The sequence below is a fragment of the Crassostrea angulata genome, chromosome 1 (assembly GCF_025612915.1).
Source record: "Crassostrea angulata isolate pt1a10 chromosome 1, ASM2561291v2, whole genome shotgun sequence".
Lineage (NCBI taxonomy): Eukaryota > Metazoa > Mollusca > Bivalvia > Ostreida > Ostreidae > Magallana > Magallana angulata.
This window is the reverse complement of record NC_069111.1, coordinates 2151170-2172472: the sequence shown is the minus strand read 5'-3', so window position 1 is coordinate 2172472 and position 21303 is coordinate 2151170. Positions and strand designations below refer to the sequence as shown.

Here is a 21303-nt window from a genome sequence, read left to right as displayed (position 1 = left end):
TGGACAAGTCGCACAATATATCAAATTAGACGATTTGCAGTTCATTGGGGCATTAGGTTTTAAAATTTGGCCGCTTTTTAATATTATTCCTTCTCCCTCCTGTATAAGGTCACATGTTCCACATCGGGGGTCGCCGCACTTTTTGATGGAAATAGTATTGCTGGACGAGAACTTTGCTTTGGAGAGAATTTTCCTCAGATTCGGCGCTTGTCGTCTGCTGTTTATGAAAGATGATTGGTTTAACAGTTTTTTCATATTTTCTGATTGTTTTAATATTGGAAAAAAACGTTTTGCTGCTTTAAAAATATTATGGTTACACGGATTATGTGTAGTTACAAACGGAATTTTCTCATCTTGTTTCTCCTCCTTAAGGCGGGTCCTTCTAAGTTGTGCTAAAGGAATATCCATAGCCCGGTTAATTCCGTCATTGATAAGTTCCACGGGGTAATTCTGTCGTCTAAGGTGTTGTTTTAACTCTTGAAGCCTTTGTAGGCGAAGAGAAGGGTGAGTCACAATAGTACATACACGCCGTGTCATGTTGTATGGAATATTCCTTTTTGTGTGAGACGGATGACATGAAATAAAATCCAAGTATTGATGGGAATCTGTTTCTTTGCTAAATAAATCGGTAATGATATTCTCGCCGTCTTTGATAATAAGAATATCTAAGAATGGGAGTTTCTCACGATGGACGTCTATAGTGAATTTTATCGAGGCCTGCAGTTCATTTAAGATAGAATGAAATTTTATAAGATCCTCTTCCGTTTTGGTCCAAAAGATGAAACAGTCATCAAGGTATCTTTTCCAGTTCTCTTTAATGTATAGCGTAAAATCGGCATCAAAGATATCCGGCAATATACTATAAAGTTTTTCTTCAAGGTACCCCATTACAAGTGAGGCATACGTAGGGGCAACTTTTGTGCCCATGGCAGTACCTTTTATCTGTAGGTAATTTTCATCATCAAAGAGGAAAGTGTTATTTTCTAGTACAAGTTTTAGTCCGGCTAAGATGAACTCTTTTGAAAATCTACTATCTGTTTGATCTGGATGCTTGTCCAACCAATATTGAATTGCCTCTAATCCTAAATTATGAGGAATATTAGTATATAGGCTGCTTACATCAAATGTAACAAGGATCGTGTCTCCTGGTACTGTTTGTGGGATGTAGTTCAGAAAATCCATATCATCACGAACGTAACTTGTCACTTTGGTGCATAGCGGTTTCAAAATGATATCCAGCATATTGCTTAACCGTTGTGTGCTAGATGCGGGTCCTGCTATGATAGGCCTCAGTTTTAGATCATTTGGTCTAGGAAGTTTGATATAAGTAGAGTTACATTTTTTGACGTTTTCTTGGATATTTTTACATTTGTGGATTTTAGGCAAACCATAAAAATTACTAGATTTAACCTCATATTTAGTCAGATATTCAATTTCATTATCCGTTAGATTGTCTTGGTACTTTCTGGTAAGTTTTTCTATTTTGAGCATGGTTCGCCGATCTTCATTCTGTTCCAGTTTTGTGTAAAACTGATGATCTTGAAGTTGAGAAAGTGACATTTCTTTGTAATGGTCTCTATCCATTATGACTATAGCCCCTCCTTTATCGGCGTTTTTAATTATAATTGATGGGTCATTTTTCAAGGTTTGCATTGCTTGATATTGTTTGTGGGAAATATTAGACTTAACAGTTTTATCTGTCACGTTGGAGTTCGCAGTGTTGCGAAGACATGAAATATAATCCTCCAGATGTTTATCTCTATTTAACGGTGGTTTGAACCCCTTATTGTTTTTAACAAGAGATATGTCATTGTTATTTTCATTTTGAAAAAACTCTTTTAAACGTAATTTTCGACAAAATTCTTCCGTGTCCGTGACAACATCAACCTTGTCAGACTTTGGTGTTGGTGTGAATTTTAAACCATGCTCTAGAAGTTGTATTTCACCAGTGTTTAAGTCTCTTTGCGAAAGGTTGATGATTTTAGGCTCTGTTGGAATTGTGCAATCAATGTTTTCCCGACTGTTTATTGTTTTTTCCGCTTCGTTTGTGACCGGCGTTGTCCTAAAAAAGAATTCTCCGGATTTTGTCGTGATATTTGTGAAGAGTTTCCCGAATGAGCTCTTTGAGTCCAATTCTGTCCCGAGGAAGAATTCCTGGAATTATGATACGGTCCTTTTCTGTAGTTCCTCCTAGGTTTGTTTTGATGTTGTGGTCGTCTTTCCCTAGAAACGAATCTCCATCCATCAGTGTTTTGTTGACTGCTGTGTTTTACTCCGTTTTGGTTATGTCTAGAATATTGATCTGACATACTGTTTGAATCATCACTACGGCGAACATGATGTGGGATTCCTTTTTTAAGTGCCTCTGCATATGACATATGTCTGGAGTCAGTATTCCTTTCGTTTGGCCTGGATGTATAGCGGTTCTCCGTACGTGGGTTTTTGTACCCATTGTTTTGCTGTTTATTTCTCTGATTTTGTTTTCGTGCGTTTTTACTTATTTTTATTGGTTCGTTTCCATAGTTAGATTCATACTGTTCCAACCATGCAGTTTTTGACTCAAGAATCTTTTTTGATTTTTCCTCTTCTCTAGTGACATCATTATTCCACAGTTCAATAAGTTTTTTCCGAATGTTGCCATTGCTTCTTTTGTTCAATTCATCATACATCATTGCATCAGTCTTCTCATACTTGTTCTTGTATTTCGGAACTCTGAGACGTAGTAATATAATTTCCGTCTCAAATCTTTGAAGTGAAAAATTAATTCTAATTTTGGTTTCCTCACTTGGCTCTGCTGTAATTTCTTTTACCCGAAATTTCCTCGGAAAAATAACGTTTTCCTTACTTTTCCAACTCTCATATGTGTCAGCGAGATTTTCACTTTTAATAGCATTCCAATATGCTTGTTTTCTTTCATTCAATAATTTGAACCACAATGCTTTCATTTGACTTCGCTTTTTGAATGCCTCTTTTTCAATATTACATTCATTCCATTCTTGAAATAATTCCTGCACATTTGTATTGGGAATTTCATCCACGTTATTTTTTCTCGATGCAGTGCTTTCAATTTCCATTCTATCTAATAACAACAGTTCTACCTTTTCCCTGTATTCACGGGTTTGTTGTTCCAAAGTTTCAAACATAGTAGTAAAGTTATCGTACTTACTACAGAGAATCGATATTTTTCCGGATATTTCTTCTAAAATCCTTTCGATTCCGTTGTTTTCCGCTACCGATTTGGATCTGGTCTGTGACATCCTGATCATGTACCAGTCAAAGAATATGTAGATAAATAAAGCCTTGGTACAGCAAAAATACTTAAATAAATAAAACAGAATGCGACAGTCCAAATTAAATAAATTGTTTACTGTTAGCGCTTTCAGCCATGTCGGCTCTTCAGACAGTTATACAAAATTAAAAACGTTGTTTGTAACGTTGTCAATGACGTCGTGTTTTTAAAGTTCATTATGACGTCACAATGTACATCAAGGTAGCGATGGCGTGAACTTTATCAACGCCGTTAAGCAATGCATAGACATATAATACAATACATATAAAAATTATATATATGATGAATCTATTTTCGATTAAGTTTCGGGTTAAATATTTTAATAAAATAGTCCTCTTTTGTGGTTCGGGCGATTTCATTTGAATTCCACATTTTGTAAAACGGAAATATTTTAAATGTTCCCTTTCCGCACTTCGCAAAATGTTCCGAACATGGAGTGTTTCTCACTGTTTCGTCCTTTATTTGTTGTTTGTGGACTCTCACTCGGGCGTTGAGCTGGTTAGTCTGGCCAATATAATTTTCTCCACATGTTGGACAAGTCGCACAATATATCAAATTAGACGATTTGCAGTTCATTGGGGCATTAGGTTTTAAAATTTGGCCGCTTTTTAATATTATTCCTTCTCCCTCCTGTATAAGGTCACATGTTCCACATCGGGGGTCGCCGCACTATATATATATTATATATATATATATAGTCTCCATACCAAACCCACTGATTCTCACCTCTACCTCAAGCCATCGAGTTGCCACCCTCCCCATACTTTTAGAGGAATTCCTAAAGGATTAACAACCCGAATCAGACGAATCTGTTCTTCTAATGAGATCTTTGAAGAACAGAGCAGAATATTAAAATCCCATCTGTGTAATCGAGGCTATAAAGCCCACACAGTTCAATCTGCAATTGATGAGATTACTACAAAAGACAGGAAAACCCTTTTACAATACAAAGAGAAAACAGACAAAAGCAGGGTTCCACTTGTCACTACATATCACCCCGCCCTTAAGAACCTCAACACCATCCTTAGAAATAATCTGCCCATTCTTTACACTAACGAAAGAATGGCTGATCTTTTCAAGTATCCACCAATGGCTGCATTTAAACGCCCGAGGAACTTAAAGGACATGGTAGTGAGGGCAAGATTAGACAACCCGTTGCCAAATGGTGGTTTTGTTCCGATACCAGATGCCTGTTGTGCAAACACAGCACCAACGCGGACAGTTTTAAAAGCCCCATCACAGGTCGCACCTACAAGATATTTGGCAACACTTTATGCCGCACAGACAACTGCATCTATCTCATCAGTTGCAAAGTCTGCTCTAAGCAATACGTCGGTGAAACAGGTGACCTCCGCAGAAGGATCAACAACCACCGCTCTACCATAAAGACCAAAAAAGTCAAGGAGCCCGTCGGAGAACATTTTAATACAAGTGGCCACAAATGGGAAGACATGACAGTATTGGTTAATGACCATAATCCTCATTGGACAGACGCGGAGAGGAAGAGCAAGGAAAAGTTCTGGATGCACAGACTCATTCAGACCTGATGGCATGAACAAACAAATGGACTTCACTAAAAAAAAACGTCTCATAGCCATACATCACCTGACACCCACATAGTAATTTCATGAAATCTGTCAACTGCGCCTCTTCCATTCATTTTTTAGTTTCTTAACTACCTTTTATTTGTAAATCATTTTTCTTAATTTTATTTATTTATTTTCATTTAATTTTATCTCTTTTTAATCAAAATTCGAGTCTATATCATAAGTGCCGTACGAGTTAACAACGGGGGTTCAAATTTTCATTAGTTAACTCGGACACCAATTTTAATTAGCTAATTAACTTAATCAGGCGTGAAGTTGGCAGTCGATTGATTACTTTAGAGCGATCGGCGACATTAGCAACACCTTCTCTAAGAATGTGTACAAATGTTTATAATGTAGCTGTTCTTTTTTATAGTTTCATAAGTAGTTAAGTAGTAGCTTTAGATTTTGTTTTCTTTGTTTTGTACTCATGTAATTTATTTTTTGGTCCTGAAGAAATAGAAAATTTGACAATTTCTATTGTTCGTGTATATATATATATATATATATATATATATATATATATATATATATATATATATATATATATATATATATATATTCAGGACTTTTCCCGCAATCGTATCAGAAACAACAATAAATGGTAGTGGGATGATGTTTTGTTTTTTGTTTTACTCATTTTACTGTTCTTTGGAATTAGAAAAAATTGTCGAAAGTTATTTTATTTCGTTATGCATGGGTGCCATTTTTCATTAAATAAAAGTCAGATTTTAATATTGTAGTGTATCATGTGATAATCCCAGTGAGACAGCTCATCGTATTTTTTTTACTTTATAATGTCTTTCTCAGGTATCATAGAACCATTGCGCATAAGACAATTAATGTCGTGTCGGCCCCCTATGAAGATACCTGGGGATCTGGAAAAATCATCTCTCTTACAAGATCAATATTAAAGGGGTAAACTCTATACTATATTTCATAAAGATCACAATTGTGTTAAAATATAATCTGATTTCGTTTTGTTTCAAGATGTAGGTAACTTTAATCTATTTGTTTATCACTGTAGTGGAACAAATAATATAGGGAAAGTTGAAGCTGTAATAGGTACCGACTTTTCCGTATTTTACTTCAATCAGATGCTTGAAGACATATATCCAATATGTGCCAACAGATCCCGACATACGTAAGCTGATTTTTTTTTGCTATCAAAATTTGTATTTCCCAATTTGTCTTGTTTAAGATCAGAGCAATTATCCTGAAGGCTTACTAGTTTTGAAACATTGTTACATGTAACAAGCCATTTAACATTAAACTCTATTAATACCATTTCTTCGTATGTTTTTTATTCAACGAAATGCGTTTCATTTTTCTTTTGATATAATGTTCATCAAGAGTATTTTTTTTTAAAAATGACATCATTATGGAATGAATATCAAATATTTTCAAATCACCGGTTTTTGTATTTTGTTTAATTTGTATTTAGTTGTATCCTGATCGACAACAGTGGGTTCCTTGTGATGCACCCTTATTTCATAGAAACAACATCCCCGATAGGGCAGATCCACATAACCTACATGGTGTGTATTACACGATGTACAAAAACTTTTAACTGTACATCAAAATGTAAAATAACTTTTATATAACAAAATGTTGTTCTGGTGGTAAATTGCGTAGTGTGTGTTTGCGTGCAAATATGTATATTTAGATCAAATTAGGGGCAAATCTTCGAGTTCTGAATATTCATTATTACTTTGTTTATCGGATTTCTACTTAAATCATCGCTAGTAGTTTTACTCCTAATACCTTGTATAATTGTCGTTGCAATCAAATTGTGAAAACTGTGAAAAATGGTACAATAAATGAAACTAAGTGTCGAGCTTGAATTGGTGTGTAAAGGACTTTTGCAAAAAACCTTCGAAACACATTTACTTTTACAAACGTGTTTTAGTGTACATTAATTTTTAATTATTTGTGACGCTTTACGCAATCCCTACTTGTACATGCTTCTGATCAAACGTTGCAAAATCTATATTTTTTTCAGGAGGGAAGGATTTCCCGTTCGCTGATTAATAAAGGTATTATGTACAGGCAACGGTGTAGAGACACGGGGAACAAAAAGGAACATTTCACATACAGGGTAAGAATGCCAGGAAAAGACATCAATGGACAGTTTTTGATTTCTCTGCAGGTGGAAAAACAAAGTTTCGTTTTTTTAATAAATCAATAATGTACTGACGAACTTGTACACCAATATTTGATTGTAGCAAAGTCCTAGGTACACATGATATACTTTGTTATATCCGCAATTCGTTATATACATATAACTATAGCGAATTCCTTTTAAATTGTAAAACTCGTTAATTACAAACACATTAATAGCGAATTCTCGGATATAACTATTCTTTTAAATCCCCGGTAAAATTCTAATCAAATCAAATAGTTAGAAACGAATTTATTATAACCGAAAAATTTTGCGAAGACTTCTTAAGAATTTTACCGGGGACTTCGCTTTATCTGAGAATTTTCTATATCCGTCTTCGTGTGATAATCACAGTTCTGTAGCTCAAATATGTGCAGAGATAGTTACGAATGATTATTGAATAAGATGTCATTTAAACCTAGAATAATCCTTTAATTATGCTTATATTATCATTCAAGAATGTTGTTTTGAATGAGAATCGACAAAAAAAATGTACAAGCGTTCGAAATACACTCTTTTCACGTGCAGATTGATACATGTAACCTGAAAAATAAAAAAGTAAAGAAAACATAAACCATTTTACTATTGATAAAATTATCTTTAACTGCACTTCTATTCGATTTTTCATCAAACGAGTACGTAACTAACTGTAACCCTCTATAATTCGTCAGTCCTTAAGTCCTTGCTTTTAATTATTGATTACAAATTCTTCTTTATATGATCAGCATTAAAGGAGGAAAAGGTACAAATTAATTATGTAAACACTAATACGCCGGTTTCGAGATAGGAACTCTCTTGTTTAGGAGGCGCAAATAACACGCGAGTTGAAGCGGAGGTGGGACACATCGTCAACGTAAACAATAGAAACGCGGCGAAATAAGCAATGTCTTTAAACGTAGATTTAATGTTAAAACCGCAACTTTAATTGTTTTTAATTGAACGGGGAATGACTGTCAGTGACTATAGCGTCCATCAACTTCGGGAATTGGCTAAGAAAGCGATAGATTTGAAATTACCGGTGTTAAAAGCTCCGGATGACACCAAAGAATTTCTGCGCAATAGAAGTCGTATTATTATTGATGGAGAAGTTGTTGAATTTCCGTTTATAACATCCCCAGAACTCAATAAATGGACTGATGATTTGAGACACGTTCCCGTTTTCTGTCAGGCCGATTAATTTGTTTATTTATTATCAAAAGCGAACGCCGGGTGGTCTCCTGCACGTCTACAAAATTACAAGTCCGAACGCGGTTATAGATTGTATCAGTCTAATCACATTCACTCTGTGAAGTGTCATGAGTTATCCCACAACTACATCTATGTAAAATCACTCTGTATTAGAGAAACCTCTCAATCAGCTGATCCATACAGGACCTGGTGCCTGCTAAATCGTGCTGATGGTAGTTGTACATCTGCTGGCTGTGAATGCACTGGGTAACTTGTGTTCAATTTTATAATTATGAATAATTCTCCACATAATTATAATAACCACTGATACTACAGAAGAAAGCAAACTTTGTGTTCAGAATCACGATAACAATTTATTATTGGCACAATTTTATGACTGCTTAATACACATACACTACATACATGGTAGCGAGTAATTATTTAAATGCAAAATAATTAAAATTACCACTGAAGGCTACATACATACATTAGAGGTAATATTAAAATTTTTAAAAAGTTATATGGCACCAGTTTTGAGCAGTCGGTAGATACACATGTAAAATTTACTGATACATTTTTAAAACATGAATTCAAATGACAATTGAAAAGTCAGGATAATGTACTGTAAGATAAAATATTTGCATCATTGAGATACATGTATATCAATTTTATAATAATTTAATTGTAATCTTTTTATTAAGAGATGATGGTGGATGTAAACATGTTGTGGCCCTATTGTTCAGTTTGTCACTGTGGTCAGAGAGGCATATTGATAGAAATGACAGAAAATGCATTTGGGATGTACCTCGTAAAGAATCAAAACCCAAACTGCTGGATGAAATTGAACAGTCAACTGAGCAAACCCGTATTCTTCCATTTGAACATTGTTTTGACCCTACCATCGCTAATCAAAATAATCCTGATATTGATAAAATGCTTTTAGATTTAGTGAAAGGGTTTGACACTCAAATTATTGAAGTTCTTGACATGAACGTTGATAATAATAATGATCAAAATGTACCCAAAACTCTTCCACAATGTATTGCAAATTTTGATCCAAATGGAAACATATCAATTTTTGACTACCTATTAACATGCTTTGATGAATCAGATTGTACTGAAATCAACAGGCTTATTGACCAACAATCTGAGTCAGTTTATTGGTATGAATACAGATGTGGCAGAATTACATCTTCTGTCATGCACAATGTTTGTAACTATAAAGGAAATGACCCAAACAACTATATTGTAAAGCAAATATTGAGTAATGACTGTACATCATTTTCAACACCTGCCACTATCTATGGTAAGGAAAGAGAAGTTTTGGCAAGAAATTTATATGAGAAAAAGTATGTCTCTGAACACAAAAGTGGTAAAGTAAAAACCACATGTCTTATTGTTAATTCTAATGTACCATTCCTAGGTGCTTCACCTGATGGAATTTTGCAGTGTAAGTGTTGTGGAACAGGAGTACTCGAGATAAAATGTCCATACAAATTTAGAAATTACACTTTAGATAAGATTTTCAATGAAAATTATCATATTCAATGTGATGAGAATGGGTGTATGAAATTGAAAGAGAACTCTAATTGGTACTCACAAATACAAACACAGATGGCTGTGGCAAATGTACAGTGGTGTGATTTTGTAGTGTATTTGGAAGGTGGTGTCAAAATTGGAAAACATCAAATTTACAGTGAAAGAATATTTTTTGATCCATTACTTTGGAATTCATTGTTAAAAAAATCAAAGATATTTTTTGAGAATTTTGTACAACCAAAATTGCAAAAAAAGTAATTATTGTGTATTGTTATGTTAGGATTAATGTGTAAAGTCTCTTTCAGAGAGAAATTAGACTCATGTTACAAATATTTTATGAACAATTATTAACTAGCAAAACACAATTATATCTGTATCATGATTGATAAAGTACTTTGATTAAGTACTTAAAAATGCTAATACTATGTTTTGATTATTTATCTAGTTGAAAAATATTTACTGCATGACTATATATATATAGATATATATATATATATGAATGTTAAACATTGCAGGAAAAATTGAAATCAAAGTGCACAAATATTGGTGCATGCTTTTCCAATTAACAAGTCATTATATAACTCTAAATATTAAAACTGATTCTTGAAAAAGAACAACATAAGGACTTCTACTTTCTCACTAGAGTTGGCATTAAGTTACAAAGAAATGCTGACACTTTAATCATTTGATTAATAACTGGTTTAAGTGACCATGGAATTACGTTTCCTATAAGCCTAAATAACTTAAGTCTCTGTATAGCCCTCTCTACGTGAATTCTAAGTTTGGCTATCTTGCGCGTCTGCTTTATTTCATTAACATTAAGGCGTTTCTTTTTCCCCCATGGACACTTTCTGGTAAAAGGAGGAATATTCAGGGTGGCTTTCTTATCAGTGAGCAGATCTCTTATTGTAAAACCTCGGTCAGCCATTATGTCATCACCCTCTTCCACAAAATTCAAAAACCCTGAATCTTCTGTAATAAATCTATCAGACACATTGCCACCATAAAGTTTTGAAACAAAAGTAAAATTCCCTGCTGGTGAAATAGCTAGCAAACATTTTGCTGTGTTTTTAGACTTATATGTACTATATGTAGCTGCTTGAGCAGTTGGAGATCTAGGTCGTTGTAAAAAAAATTCAGTACAATCTATAATTGCACGTGTATTAGGGTACTGCTTTCTAAAGGACAATGGCATATACTTTTTTACTTGTCTCCGAGATGGCCATCTCAAAAAGTTTCCAAATGTATTTGACATAAAAGTTATCCAAGTAATAAAAATCTGGGACACCCTACTTTTAGATACACCAAACAGATCAGCAATACAAAACTCAAATAATCCTAAACGTAAGCGAACAAGTGAAAGAATAAATTCCTGATAAAAAGATAATTTTCTTGATGGACCAGGTTTTCCATGTCTGTTCCTCTGGTAATTTTTCTCCTGAGCACTGGGTGGACCTGACCAGTATTTTAATGCAGAACATTTGGCAGCTAAAATATTGAAAATACCCAATAGCATAGCAAGTGACGGTAACCCTGTGTACAACTTAACATTCTCATCATTTTTGGTAACAGTCTCAATAAAACATTCTCTTAAAAGAGTGGTCTTGTCATCAAGTTTTGCTTGAAGTTGGTGGATTTGATCAGACATTATGTTGATATCATTCATGGTCATGTCCGTTTGCACTGCTGTATCCTGGACGTTCACATCAGTAGAACCTGGTGATGTACCAGCAGCATAAACATGATCGAGGAAGGGAGGATTTGTAATACATTCCACTTTCTTCACATGCTTCACACCTGAAAATTTTTTTTATAATGAGATTAAATTAAAATAAAGTGATACAGCGGATTCAATGAATGGTCACACTATTTCTAATTCTTTAAAACTTGAAGCTTAAATTTAGAGTTGAATAAATAATTATATCAAAAGTCAGATATAAAAATATGAAGTTTTTTCCTACTCATTTTTATTGCAATTTAAAAAATTAAACGACAGTTAAAATATGTATGATAACAGGCTAGAAAGCATGTTTTTGATTAATAAGTAATTACCCTCAGATCTATCATGACTGGTGTTGATTTCATATTCCTCAGCAACGTAGGGGATGTTGTCTTCTTCATAATGATGAAGAGGTATGTCACTATTGCTTTCTGTTGAAGTTTCCTCCTCATCACTGATATCATCTGGCATCTGGATAGAGTTGCTTGTTTTCCTGTTAAATTAATTTCATTTTAGAAAAGGGCTAGGTTTTTTATTAACAATCAAGAGTTAAATACATGTAATAGTGTTAAACATATTTTCACATTAATAACAAGCAGAAAAATCCTTAACATTTGACATGAAAATAGCTGAATTTATATTCATGACACTCATCACATTCTATAGATAAACAATGAGCTTGAAAGAAATCATAAACTTTTATAGATGAAAAGAAAGAACTGTCGTCTGCTCATTAAGTTTGCCAATATTCAACAGTCAATATTATATTATTATGAGGCATTCATTAATAACTATACCTAGTAAAGGACGATTTTTTGAAATTGTTGTATGGAAATAATGTCGGAGTATTTGAGCCGGGCTCAAAATGGCAAGAACAAATTCTTGTATATTTGTTTGGCACCCAAGACTTCTCCCGTCTGATGAGCCTTATCCACTGGTTTCTTCTCCTTTGGTCCGACTTTTTAGGCAATGAATAAAAAGTTACATCTTTCATGTGTGGATGTTTATCCAAATCTTGTAGTTTTCTTGTCGAAGATGTGCATTCTGGCACGCAGCAATGATAGACCGGCATAGTTGTCAATATAAACAAATCTGTCCCACCTTCCGGTTTACTCCGAGACAAAATTTACCTCCGCGCGCGAAGAGCTACGTCAAGGGAGGCTATCTCGAAACAGACGTATTGAGTGACGACTATTCGATAGAATGAACACTTCTAAAATACGCGGGTATGATAAGGCAACTCTCAGCGATCAAATTCCTCTGATCGATATGACGTCACAATAAGCAGCATGATGTCATATTTTACTCAGAAACTTGTCGATTTTAACTTTATCTCTGGTTTAAATTATAAAAAGTACATGCATAAAATATCACTAGAAACTCTTCTAACTGAATATATCTTCGATTTCTCTCTATTACGTATAATTATCATTGATGACGTCACAAGCATGTTTAATAGAGAAGATCATGTCGGGAGACAAATCATCGGAATGCAGTGTAAACAATGCCGAAATAAGACTTATTTAATACAGATACCTTAGATTTAATGAGTGTCAGTTAGGATATAATCAGGATAATACAGACATGGATATTTTGTTTAATCAGCGAGCTTTATAAGGTAAGCAGATCGACATTTATATGGCTTGACCAGCCTTTCCTCTGTCAGTGTGTACAAAAAAAGACAAAAGTGTAACACTACCCCGGATATTATGAAAGATGACTTTGGTAAAAATCAACGGTATATGACCTAAACTACTTGAAAAGTGCTGCTAGAAACCTGTGCTTCGATGTTTTAAATGAAAAATAGGTAGTATTTTCAATGAAATTATTATAGAAGTTGAGAGGGTTTCCGATAGATATTTACAGTATTTATTTTATGCGATTATTAATTGGATTCTAGCAGTAATACTAATAAACATAAACTAATTGCCGATCGAATTATTGTAGCAAACATACAAATGAACATCGGGGTAATGTTACACGTTTTGATTTTTTGTTAAGGTAAAAAAGTGATCTGTTTTAACTGTCACGTGATACCATGGTACGGCAGCTTCAAAGATCGAGTCGATTCCGAAGTAGAAAAATAAAATCGTGGTGAACACATTCACTTGGTATTCATATTCCGCACAGTTTTCATAAAATTTAAACAGTTTTTAAATTGATCATAATTTTGACTGTCATTAAACTCGGAGTTGCCTTAACCTACCCGCGTACATGTGAAGGAAAACATGAAAAACAAAATACTCTTCTAAATAATGAGCAGTAAACTTCATCTAGCAGTTGACTGTTTAAAAAAAAACCCATTAATACGTTGTTTACATATCATTCAATGTATTACCTCAACAAAGTTTAAAAAACTAATGCTTACATTGGCAAATTAAACTGTTAACACCACTTGCTTGATTAATATTACATTATTAATCCGACAGGTGAAATTTGGAGGATCTTATCTTAGTGTAATAATCGATCCAGTTGGGTAATATGAACTACGTCTTGTGTCTGACTTTCCTAAAAAACTATTTTTTCTGTATTTTGTTCATTGTGTTTAATAAATGACATCGAAAAAAAACCCAAAAAGGTATACATACACTGAATTTTACAAGAATGTGCAACAACATGCGCAATGAAAGCGAAAGTCGGTCGCCTTATATTATATAAAATCTTAATTGTCTATCAGGCGTGCATCCATACAGTCCTTGTTTTTATTGTTTAATTGACAATAAAATTCTTGCATAGCAACAATGTAATCTGTAATTGAATAATTGCTATTCGATAAAGGGAAAACTGCTTTAATATATGTAAAAAAAAAAAAACATAATTGCAAAACTCTTCTGAAAAAAAATCCAGATAACTTTATCCTCGGTAAAAAGCATAGCAGTTGACTGTTTGGAACACATAACACGTCCTTTTTTGCAATGCAATACTATAATAAATTATGAACAATATATATTAATGTCTATATTGGCAAATTTATCTTTAAAAAACCAGTTGCTTGGCTGACAAAGACATTATTAATATGACAGGTGAAGCTAGAGGGATCTCATCCGTGCGGGGTAGTCGACTCAGAAGAAGGGTACCAACTACTTCCGGTGTCTGGATCTAACTTGTTTTTTATACTCAAACAGAGACGTCTGAATGATGAAGACAAATGTTGTACGTCAAAGGTACATGTACGTCGGACTACGTAAAGAAAAAGGGTTCAATATTGGGTAACAAGAAACTGTCATCCCTATGTAGCTAGGCACATTTTACCAAATCTCGTCTTATCTTTAAGCCAATCAGTTAGTGTCGCAAACGTGTCATGCTGTGACGTTACATTTCTTACAAGAAGAGAGAATGAATAAGATCTTCAAGAAGAAAACGTTTTACTTTTAGAGTTTAAATATTAATTATTGTTTATTTGGGGAAAAAATACATTAAATCAAATTAAAAACGTCTCAATCTAAATCCATTTTAGACCTCTTCCCGTTTTATTTAATTCGATTGTTAGACATGCATGTGATTTTCCTTTCACTGATCTTTAACCAATCTTTATATTCTAGTTAAAATTAACTCACTCGTCAATATTGATGATTGATGAATGAAGAACGACGAAATCTACTTAAAAACACTTAAAATCTACTTTAAAAGAACTTAAAAAGAAAGGTTTTTTTGGAGGGGGTGGGTGGTGTTCATCCCTCTAAGTTAAGGCGAGTTTAGTTGGACTTCTTGCACTTTTTTGCTGTTTTGACATTTTTGGAAGATATTATAAATTAAGTGGAATATTAACATTGATACTGTTTTAGGTTATGCAAACAAATTTGATTGAATGTGGTTATTACAAAAACATTCTGTATATAGGCTTATAATAATTTTGTGAATTTTTTTTAATAGCAACAATTTGATATAAAAACGTAAAATCTTTCTAAATGTCACGCTATTTATAAATTCAAAAAAGTTTCTTCAGATATGTCCTCAGTATTTAATTGAAATATCAAAACATTGAAATTATAAAACAGAGGTCAGTAATGAAATTCATATGGGAAAATCTTGCAGAAGTATGGAAGAATTTGGCTGAGAATGTTTAGAATTTCATTTACACATGTGCGTGTTTTACGCTTATAATCAATACACTTTTTTGATACTAATTTTAGATTTTAAGAAAGACCAACAGAATTTTTTTCAAACATAAATGCAAGTTAAAAGTGTGCGTGCATAAAGAATATTAACGCAAATACAGTTTGAACAATTGCGTTATTTTATTAATTTTTCTTTAGAAAACTTTCGGCTTTAAAATAAAGTACAAATTTATCTGTTGATAAGTTTTAGATGAATGTGTTGTGTAATAATGAAATAGAAATAATTCTTTGCTAAATAAATAAATGCATTAAATATCTATATTCAAGAAAATGACCATATGTGCAGTAAATTTAAAACGTGTTGGGTATTACTATGCGTTAACATTAATCTGCTTCACCCCTGTGAATGTTATAATTGTCATTTAAATTTTAGACCACGTAGTTATGTTTGACCCTTCTAGTTTCGCATTAAAAATCGTTCCTCGTGTTTGTAGTCTATTTCATAGAATCTAGGTACTCGTACCCAAACGTTTATTGATTTTAAACTTTATCTTCATTAATTTGTGGATAAAATGTGTTCAAGAAATAAATGTAACATGCAATAAATTTTTTTTTTCTGCTGTTGCAACAAGTAACATGCTTAGTAGAGATCCCCCGTTATGGTTTATTTTCGATCCGCGCATGACCTAGTATTAGCATCAATAGTGAAACAGACTGTACTATTTTATGCAGAATGTTCCTTGAAAATGGCTCGATATACTATGTTTTTATGCAAAACAGACACCAATTATTTTTTTTGAAAACCTGGTATTGCACAAAACAAGCATCAAACATGGCTATAATTTTATTAAGCAACCCAATGTTTATATTTTCAACCACTCTACACGTGGTTGAACACGAACGATAACTCTGTTCTATATATCATCGTTTAATTTAAAGAACCGAACGATGGTGAAATAAAACATACATTTTAAATGATTTTAATGTTTTTACAGAAATCAAAGTTGGATATGATATTAAAAACGATCAGTTCTTACGTATTTTGAGAATATGATCTGAACACATTTACTTCCGCTCGAAATTTCACAGGAACTGAACAAAGTCTCGTGAACTTTCATTCGAGCACCTCTGAATTTATTATATACTTAGCAACAATAAAGGAAACACTCCGAACACATTTGCAGGGTGTGCTTTATCGGTGTTAAAAATGAAATTACAATGTACTTTCAATTAATATTACCCAGATTTAGAATCTTTTGATAAGGGTAAGAGTTACAGTAATTGTTTTTTTCGTCTCATGTGGTCGAATGATCCTCATACTATTTTAATAAAAATTCTAATAATGTATGTTCGTATACGAAATAGATGTTTTGTGTATTTCACAGTACTACAATCCACCTAGTTCCATACAGTGTGGCACTGGGTCATGTACTTGCTTGTGCTATCAAGATCTGTCCTTCAACGAATGCAGGAATGAATACAAAAACATGTAAGGAAACAAAATTGAGAGAAAATCATTTAAAACATGAAACTAGATTAATCAATTAAATCAAATACGTAATTGTAGCATACTCATGTTTTCCTAGTATTATAGTAAGGATCATAGATTATCTTTTATATGATGTGATGATGGAATTCGACATGCATTACTTGAGACAATGATAGTTATTATTATAAAACATAGTATTACATGATAGAGTACTACGTAATTTAAGAATTTGGTGAAAACCAGCTTCTATTTAAAAAAAAAAGTTAATTGATAAAAGTTTCGTATCTTACTAAATTCAAGATGGACATTTCTGTGCTATCGTGTATAGAGGTTAATAAATTTATGATAATAATAAAACAATGATTGGATAGCATTTACTTGTTGAATTGCACAGGGACGGCTTTGTACCGTGTAGTCCCCAGTTACCGACCTTGAGGTCAGTTAGTACACCGGAAGAGAATAAAACTGGGAATCTACCAACATGCTTTCCTACCGACTGCGCATGTCGAAAAACTGAAAAGCAAGTGTATTTTTTATATTTATCTTTTTATATATTTTATGAGAATTCTTTGTTTTGAGACTTTGTTTTGAGTTCTCAAGACACTTGTTACATAAACCGTCTTATATTGTTTCTGTGTTTATCAGAGAGTGCTTCCGTGAATCAGGTTGTTCCTGGTGTAAGAGAGATATAAACGGGAAACTGGTCAACGGATTCTGTGACTTGAAGGAAATATGTCCTTCCCAACAGTGCCTAAAACAGGGTATTAACCTATTGCATTGTATCATGTCAAAGAAACATAATTATTGAAAATGTTCCGAGAAATGCCCTACCTTTGATAAAACGTAACATAGGCTTGAAATGGCAGTAGTAGATGCAGTGTTACACTTTATAGGAAACGCTTTATCATAGTAAAAATAAATTGCCTAAATTTTTTTACTTCATAGATTGCCGTCAAAAATTGTCTGGACCAGAGTGCAAGCCATCAATTGGGAACATAGCACTATATATCGGTGTAGCAGTGGGTGTCTGTTTGCTTATCATTTTGTTGATCATTGTAGCGGTATTTGTCGTTCGAAAACAAAACGGTACCGGAATAGACCAACATAACAATTACATTCAACCAATTAGTGAATTTGATATAACCAACCTGTCAACGGTAGAGAATGACTATTGTCATACGCCTCAGACAGAGGAACACTCTTACCATTCCATTCCTAATAGTCATTTTGATAATACACAGGAAAAATGTTTATATTTCTAAAATATGTGTTAGTATAATAAGAATACATGTCCAATTCATTTCAAGCCACGCATGTTTTGCATACAGGTTTTATTATTAAATGTCATTACTTATTTATAAATATCATACATGTAGTGTATACTACCCGTGTGATAAACCTAAGCTTTATAAAACGGGTGATGCTTTATCAAATACTTTTCTACAGAACTACTGTTGACACAACCCTTCGCTTCAACGCTTGAGTGATTTATTTCTAAACACTTTCCTGTATTTTTCTACATCTACTATTTCTACAATCAAAAATTGATTCAAAAAGGATTTTGTCGAAGATTCAAATTATACATACGTAGGAAAAACACATAAATTTGTAGTTAATGAAACTGCAAATCACGTTTGGTATCAAGGAGTTCAATCTGATGAAGCGATGAAAACAGAACGCTTTGGTTGTGTATCTTTACAAGAACATACCCAAAAATGCCTCTCAAAACTTATTTCACCACCAGTAAGCATCCTCACTCAATTTTGTCAACCTCTAACCATTAGTGTTGGTTTTATAGAACATGAACAACTGTTCCTCGTTCGAGTCAATTTAAACTAACGAGTATTCGCAACTTTGTGTATGTCAATACACTTGGCTATTCAAGTCTTAAGTATTTCCATAGATCAAATAAAGAATTTGAGCTCTAAGAAATATATTTAGAGCTAATAAAGCATACGCTAATGAAGCATTTGTTTAGTTGCCTATGTGTCATAGCTATTTCAGAGTGTTTCGGCGGTATTAATAGCACATGTCATTTAAAAATTGTAATAAGAATCGACTCGTCAGAAGTTCACCTTATCCATTAATCTCTGAGAACTTCATTTGATTTTAATTTGGATCTAATGATTAGATCACCTATATTTTTCTGTTTACTGCATGCAACCATAGGAGATGTTGTGAATAATTTTTTTGTATACATCGTCATGTTGTATGTTATCCCAGTATTTCAAAAGTCGTTTCCTTAACCCTTCTATACACGGGTTAGATTTGGTTAGCAAACCGTTCGGTACAGCCTTTTTATTGTTTTTCTTCTTTTGTTTGTTGAGAAGATCCATTCTATTTGAAGAGAGTGTTTCTTGCATATAGGTTCAATATCTGAATATTTGTAACTTTTTGTCTCGAGAAGAATTTTGAAATCTTTGAAAATATTTAGTAATACAGCTTGATCACTAGTATTTCTCAGATGTCTGGTACATTCTCCTTTAATTAGGCCCTTGAAAACTGATGAGCTATGAGCACTTTGTCTGTGCAGGTATTGGAAGCTGTTAGTGGGATAGATATATGAGCGAATGTTTAATCGCTGGCTATCTGAGAATATTGTTTCTTTGTATATGGTCGTGTCTAAGAAATTGACACTGGTGTGAAATAATTCATAAATAAGTCTCAGAGTCTCATATATATATATATATATATATATATATATATATATATATATATATATATATATATATATATATATATATAAAGCACTAAAAATGGCTAACGACACGAACAATAGAAACCAGTAATTTTTTTTTTGGTCCTGAAGACGGGACTGGGTGTCCCGCAAATTTGACAATCTATATTGTTCGTGTCGTTAGCCATTTTTAGTGCTTTATATATTCAGTTTATTGGCTTAGTATCTATATATTAGATCCGACACTTTAAAGATGCCTAGTGTTGTTGATTCTATTCAGTGCTTATATATATATATATATATATATATATATATATATATATATATATATATATATATATATATATATATATATATATATATATATATATATATATATATATATATATATAAGAGCTGTAAATACACCTATAGAAATGTTATAATAACAATTTGCTTTCTTTCTTTCTTATTAAAATTGATTCAAAACTAAATGGCTCTTATTTTGTCGGTCATAATCGTACATGTACGTCACAAAAGCAGATGCTAAATAGTTGCAGATTTGTTTTGAAGCTAGATGTACGGATTTTCAAGCATTTTGTTTTATTTATTTGCATTTATAAAATACATTGATGCTGCTGGTAGTGACTGAGTTATTTTACAACGTGTAAACCCGATGATAGCCGTGTTCTCCGAGAAAGTAAGGGTTATAGAAACAAGAAATGTGTCTTGACAACTATTGATGCTCATCAATCAATTCTAATTTTATATGTTAAAGTCACTTTACTTTAACTTCCGAGATTGATCAAAGTTTTTAGTTGATTTGTTGATTAGCAAAATTAGTAATTTATTTGTTACCTAACTTTGACAGAGCAACAACTCAGAAATTATCTACTTGGAGTCGATTAAGAGACAAAACAATTCTAATGAAAATTACAGCCCAACAAATCTATGTCTATAACATGCATTTTAAAAAAAACAGACAGTGAAATTTAAAAATGACTAGAGTTTAGGTTACTGCAAAGTAACGAGTGGGTTTACCATGAAAGCTGCGAATCGACAGTGTTTTGAATAATTTTTTAGGAATTAGAAATTATCGGATGTACACACACTGTATATTTTTTTAAATTGTGATATATTTTGTTGGAAATATACATTTTTTAATTCAATTAATTTTGATTTTAAAAATTGTTTTTACCAACACTTAACATGTTAAATTCATTTTAATACGTGCATAATACGTGCATAATTACACTGTACTGATAGACAACATCTATGTAATTTTTGGAAATCAAGTCTTCCAGCAATCTCTTGGAATTTCAATGGGTACCAATTGTGCTCTATTGTTAGCAGGCCTATTATTTTATTCTTATGAAGCAGAATTTAATCAAAAACTTTTACTAGCTGTGGCCTTTAACTCAACATTCATGTATCGCACCGACGTATTATCAATTAACAATTTACGTCGACTAGATATATCCAAGTGAGCTTGAAATAAAGGATACCACAGAGTCTGCGTCATCTGTTTCATATTTGGATATTTTAGTGGAAATGGGTATTGATGGTAACCTAACAACAAAACGTTATGATAAACGAAATACTACTAACAAACAAGGTGATAAAAAAAGATTATCAACA

The 21303-nt window shown here is 32.9% G+C and overlaps 1 protein-coding gene and 1 pseudogene across 1 annotated transcript in view; one reads left to right on the top strand and one right to left on the bottom strand.

Moving 5' to 3' along the window:
- LOC128170189 (VWFA and cache domain-containing protein 1-like) overlaps positions 1–19673 on the top strand; it is a 39242-nt gene extending 19569 nt beyond the window's left edge. Inside the window, exons 16-24 of the mRNA XM_052836123.1 lie at positions 5686–5793; positions 5903–6019; positions 6320–6413; positions 6878–6973; positions 14486–14626; positions 16906–17009; positions 17404–17529; positions 17655–17770; positions 17955–19673. Coding sequence (XP_052692083.1) covers positions 5686–5793; positions 5903–6019; positions 6320–6413; positions 6878–6973; positions 14486–14626; positions 16906–17009; positions 17404–17529; positions 17655–17770; positions 17955–18271 — 1219 coding nt within the window. The 3' untranslated portion in view covers positions 18272–19673. The remainder of the gene's footprint in view (positions 1–5685; positions 5794–5902; positions 6020–6319; positions 6414–6877; positions 6974–14485; positions 14627–16905; positions 17010–17403; positions 17530–17654; positions 17771–17954) is intronic.
- On the bottom strand, positions 8992–12662 carry LOC128170192 (uncharacterized; annotated as a pseudogene).
- Positions 19674–21303: the final 1630 nt, after the last annotated feature.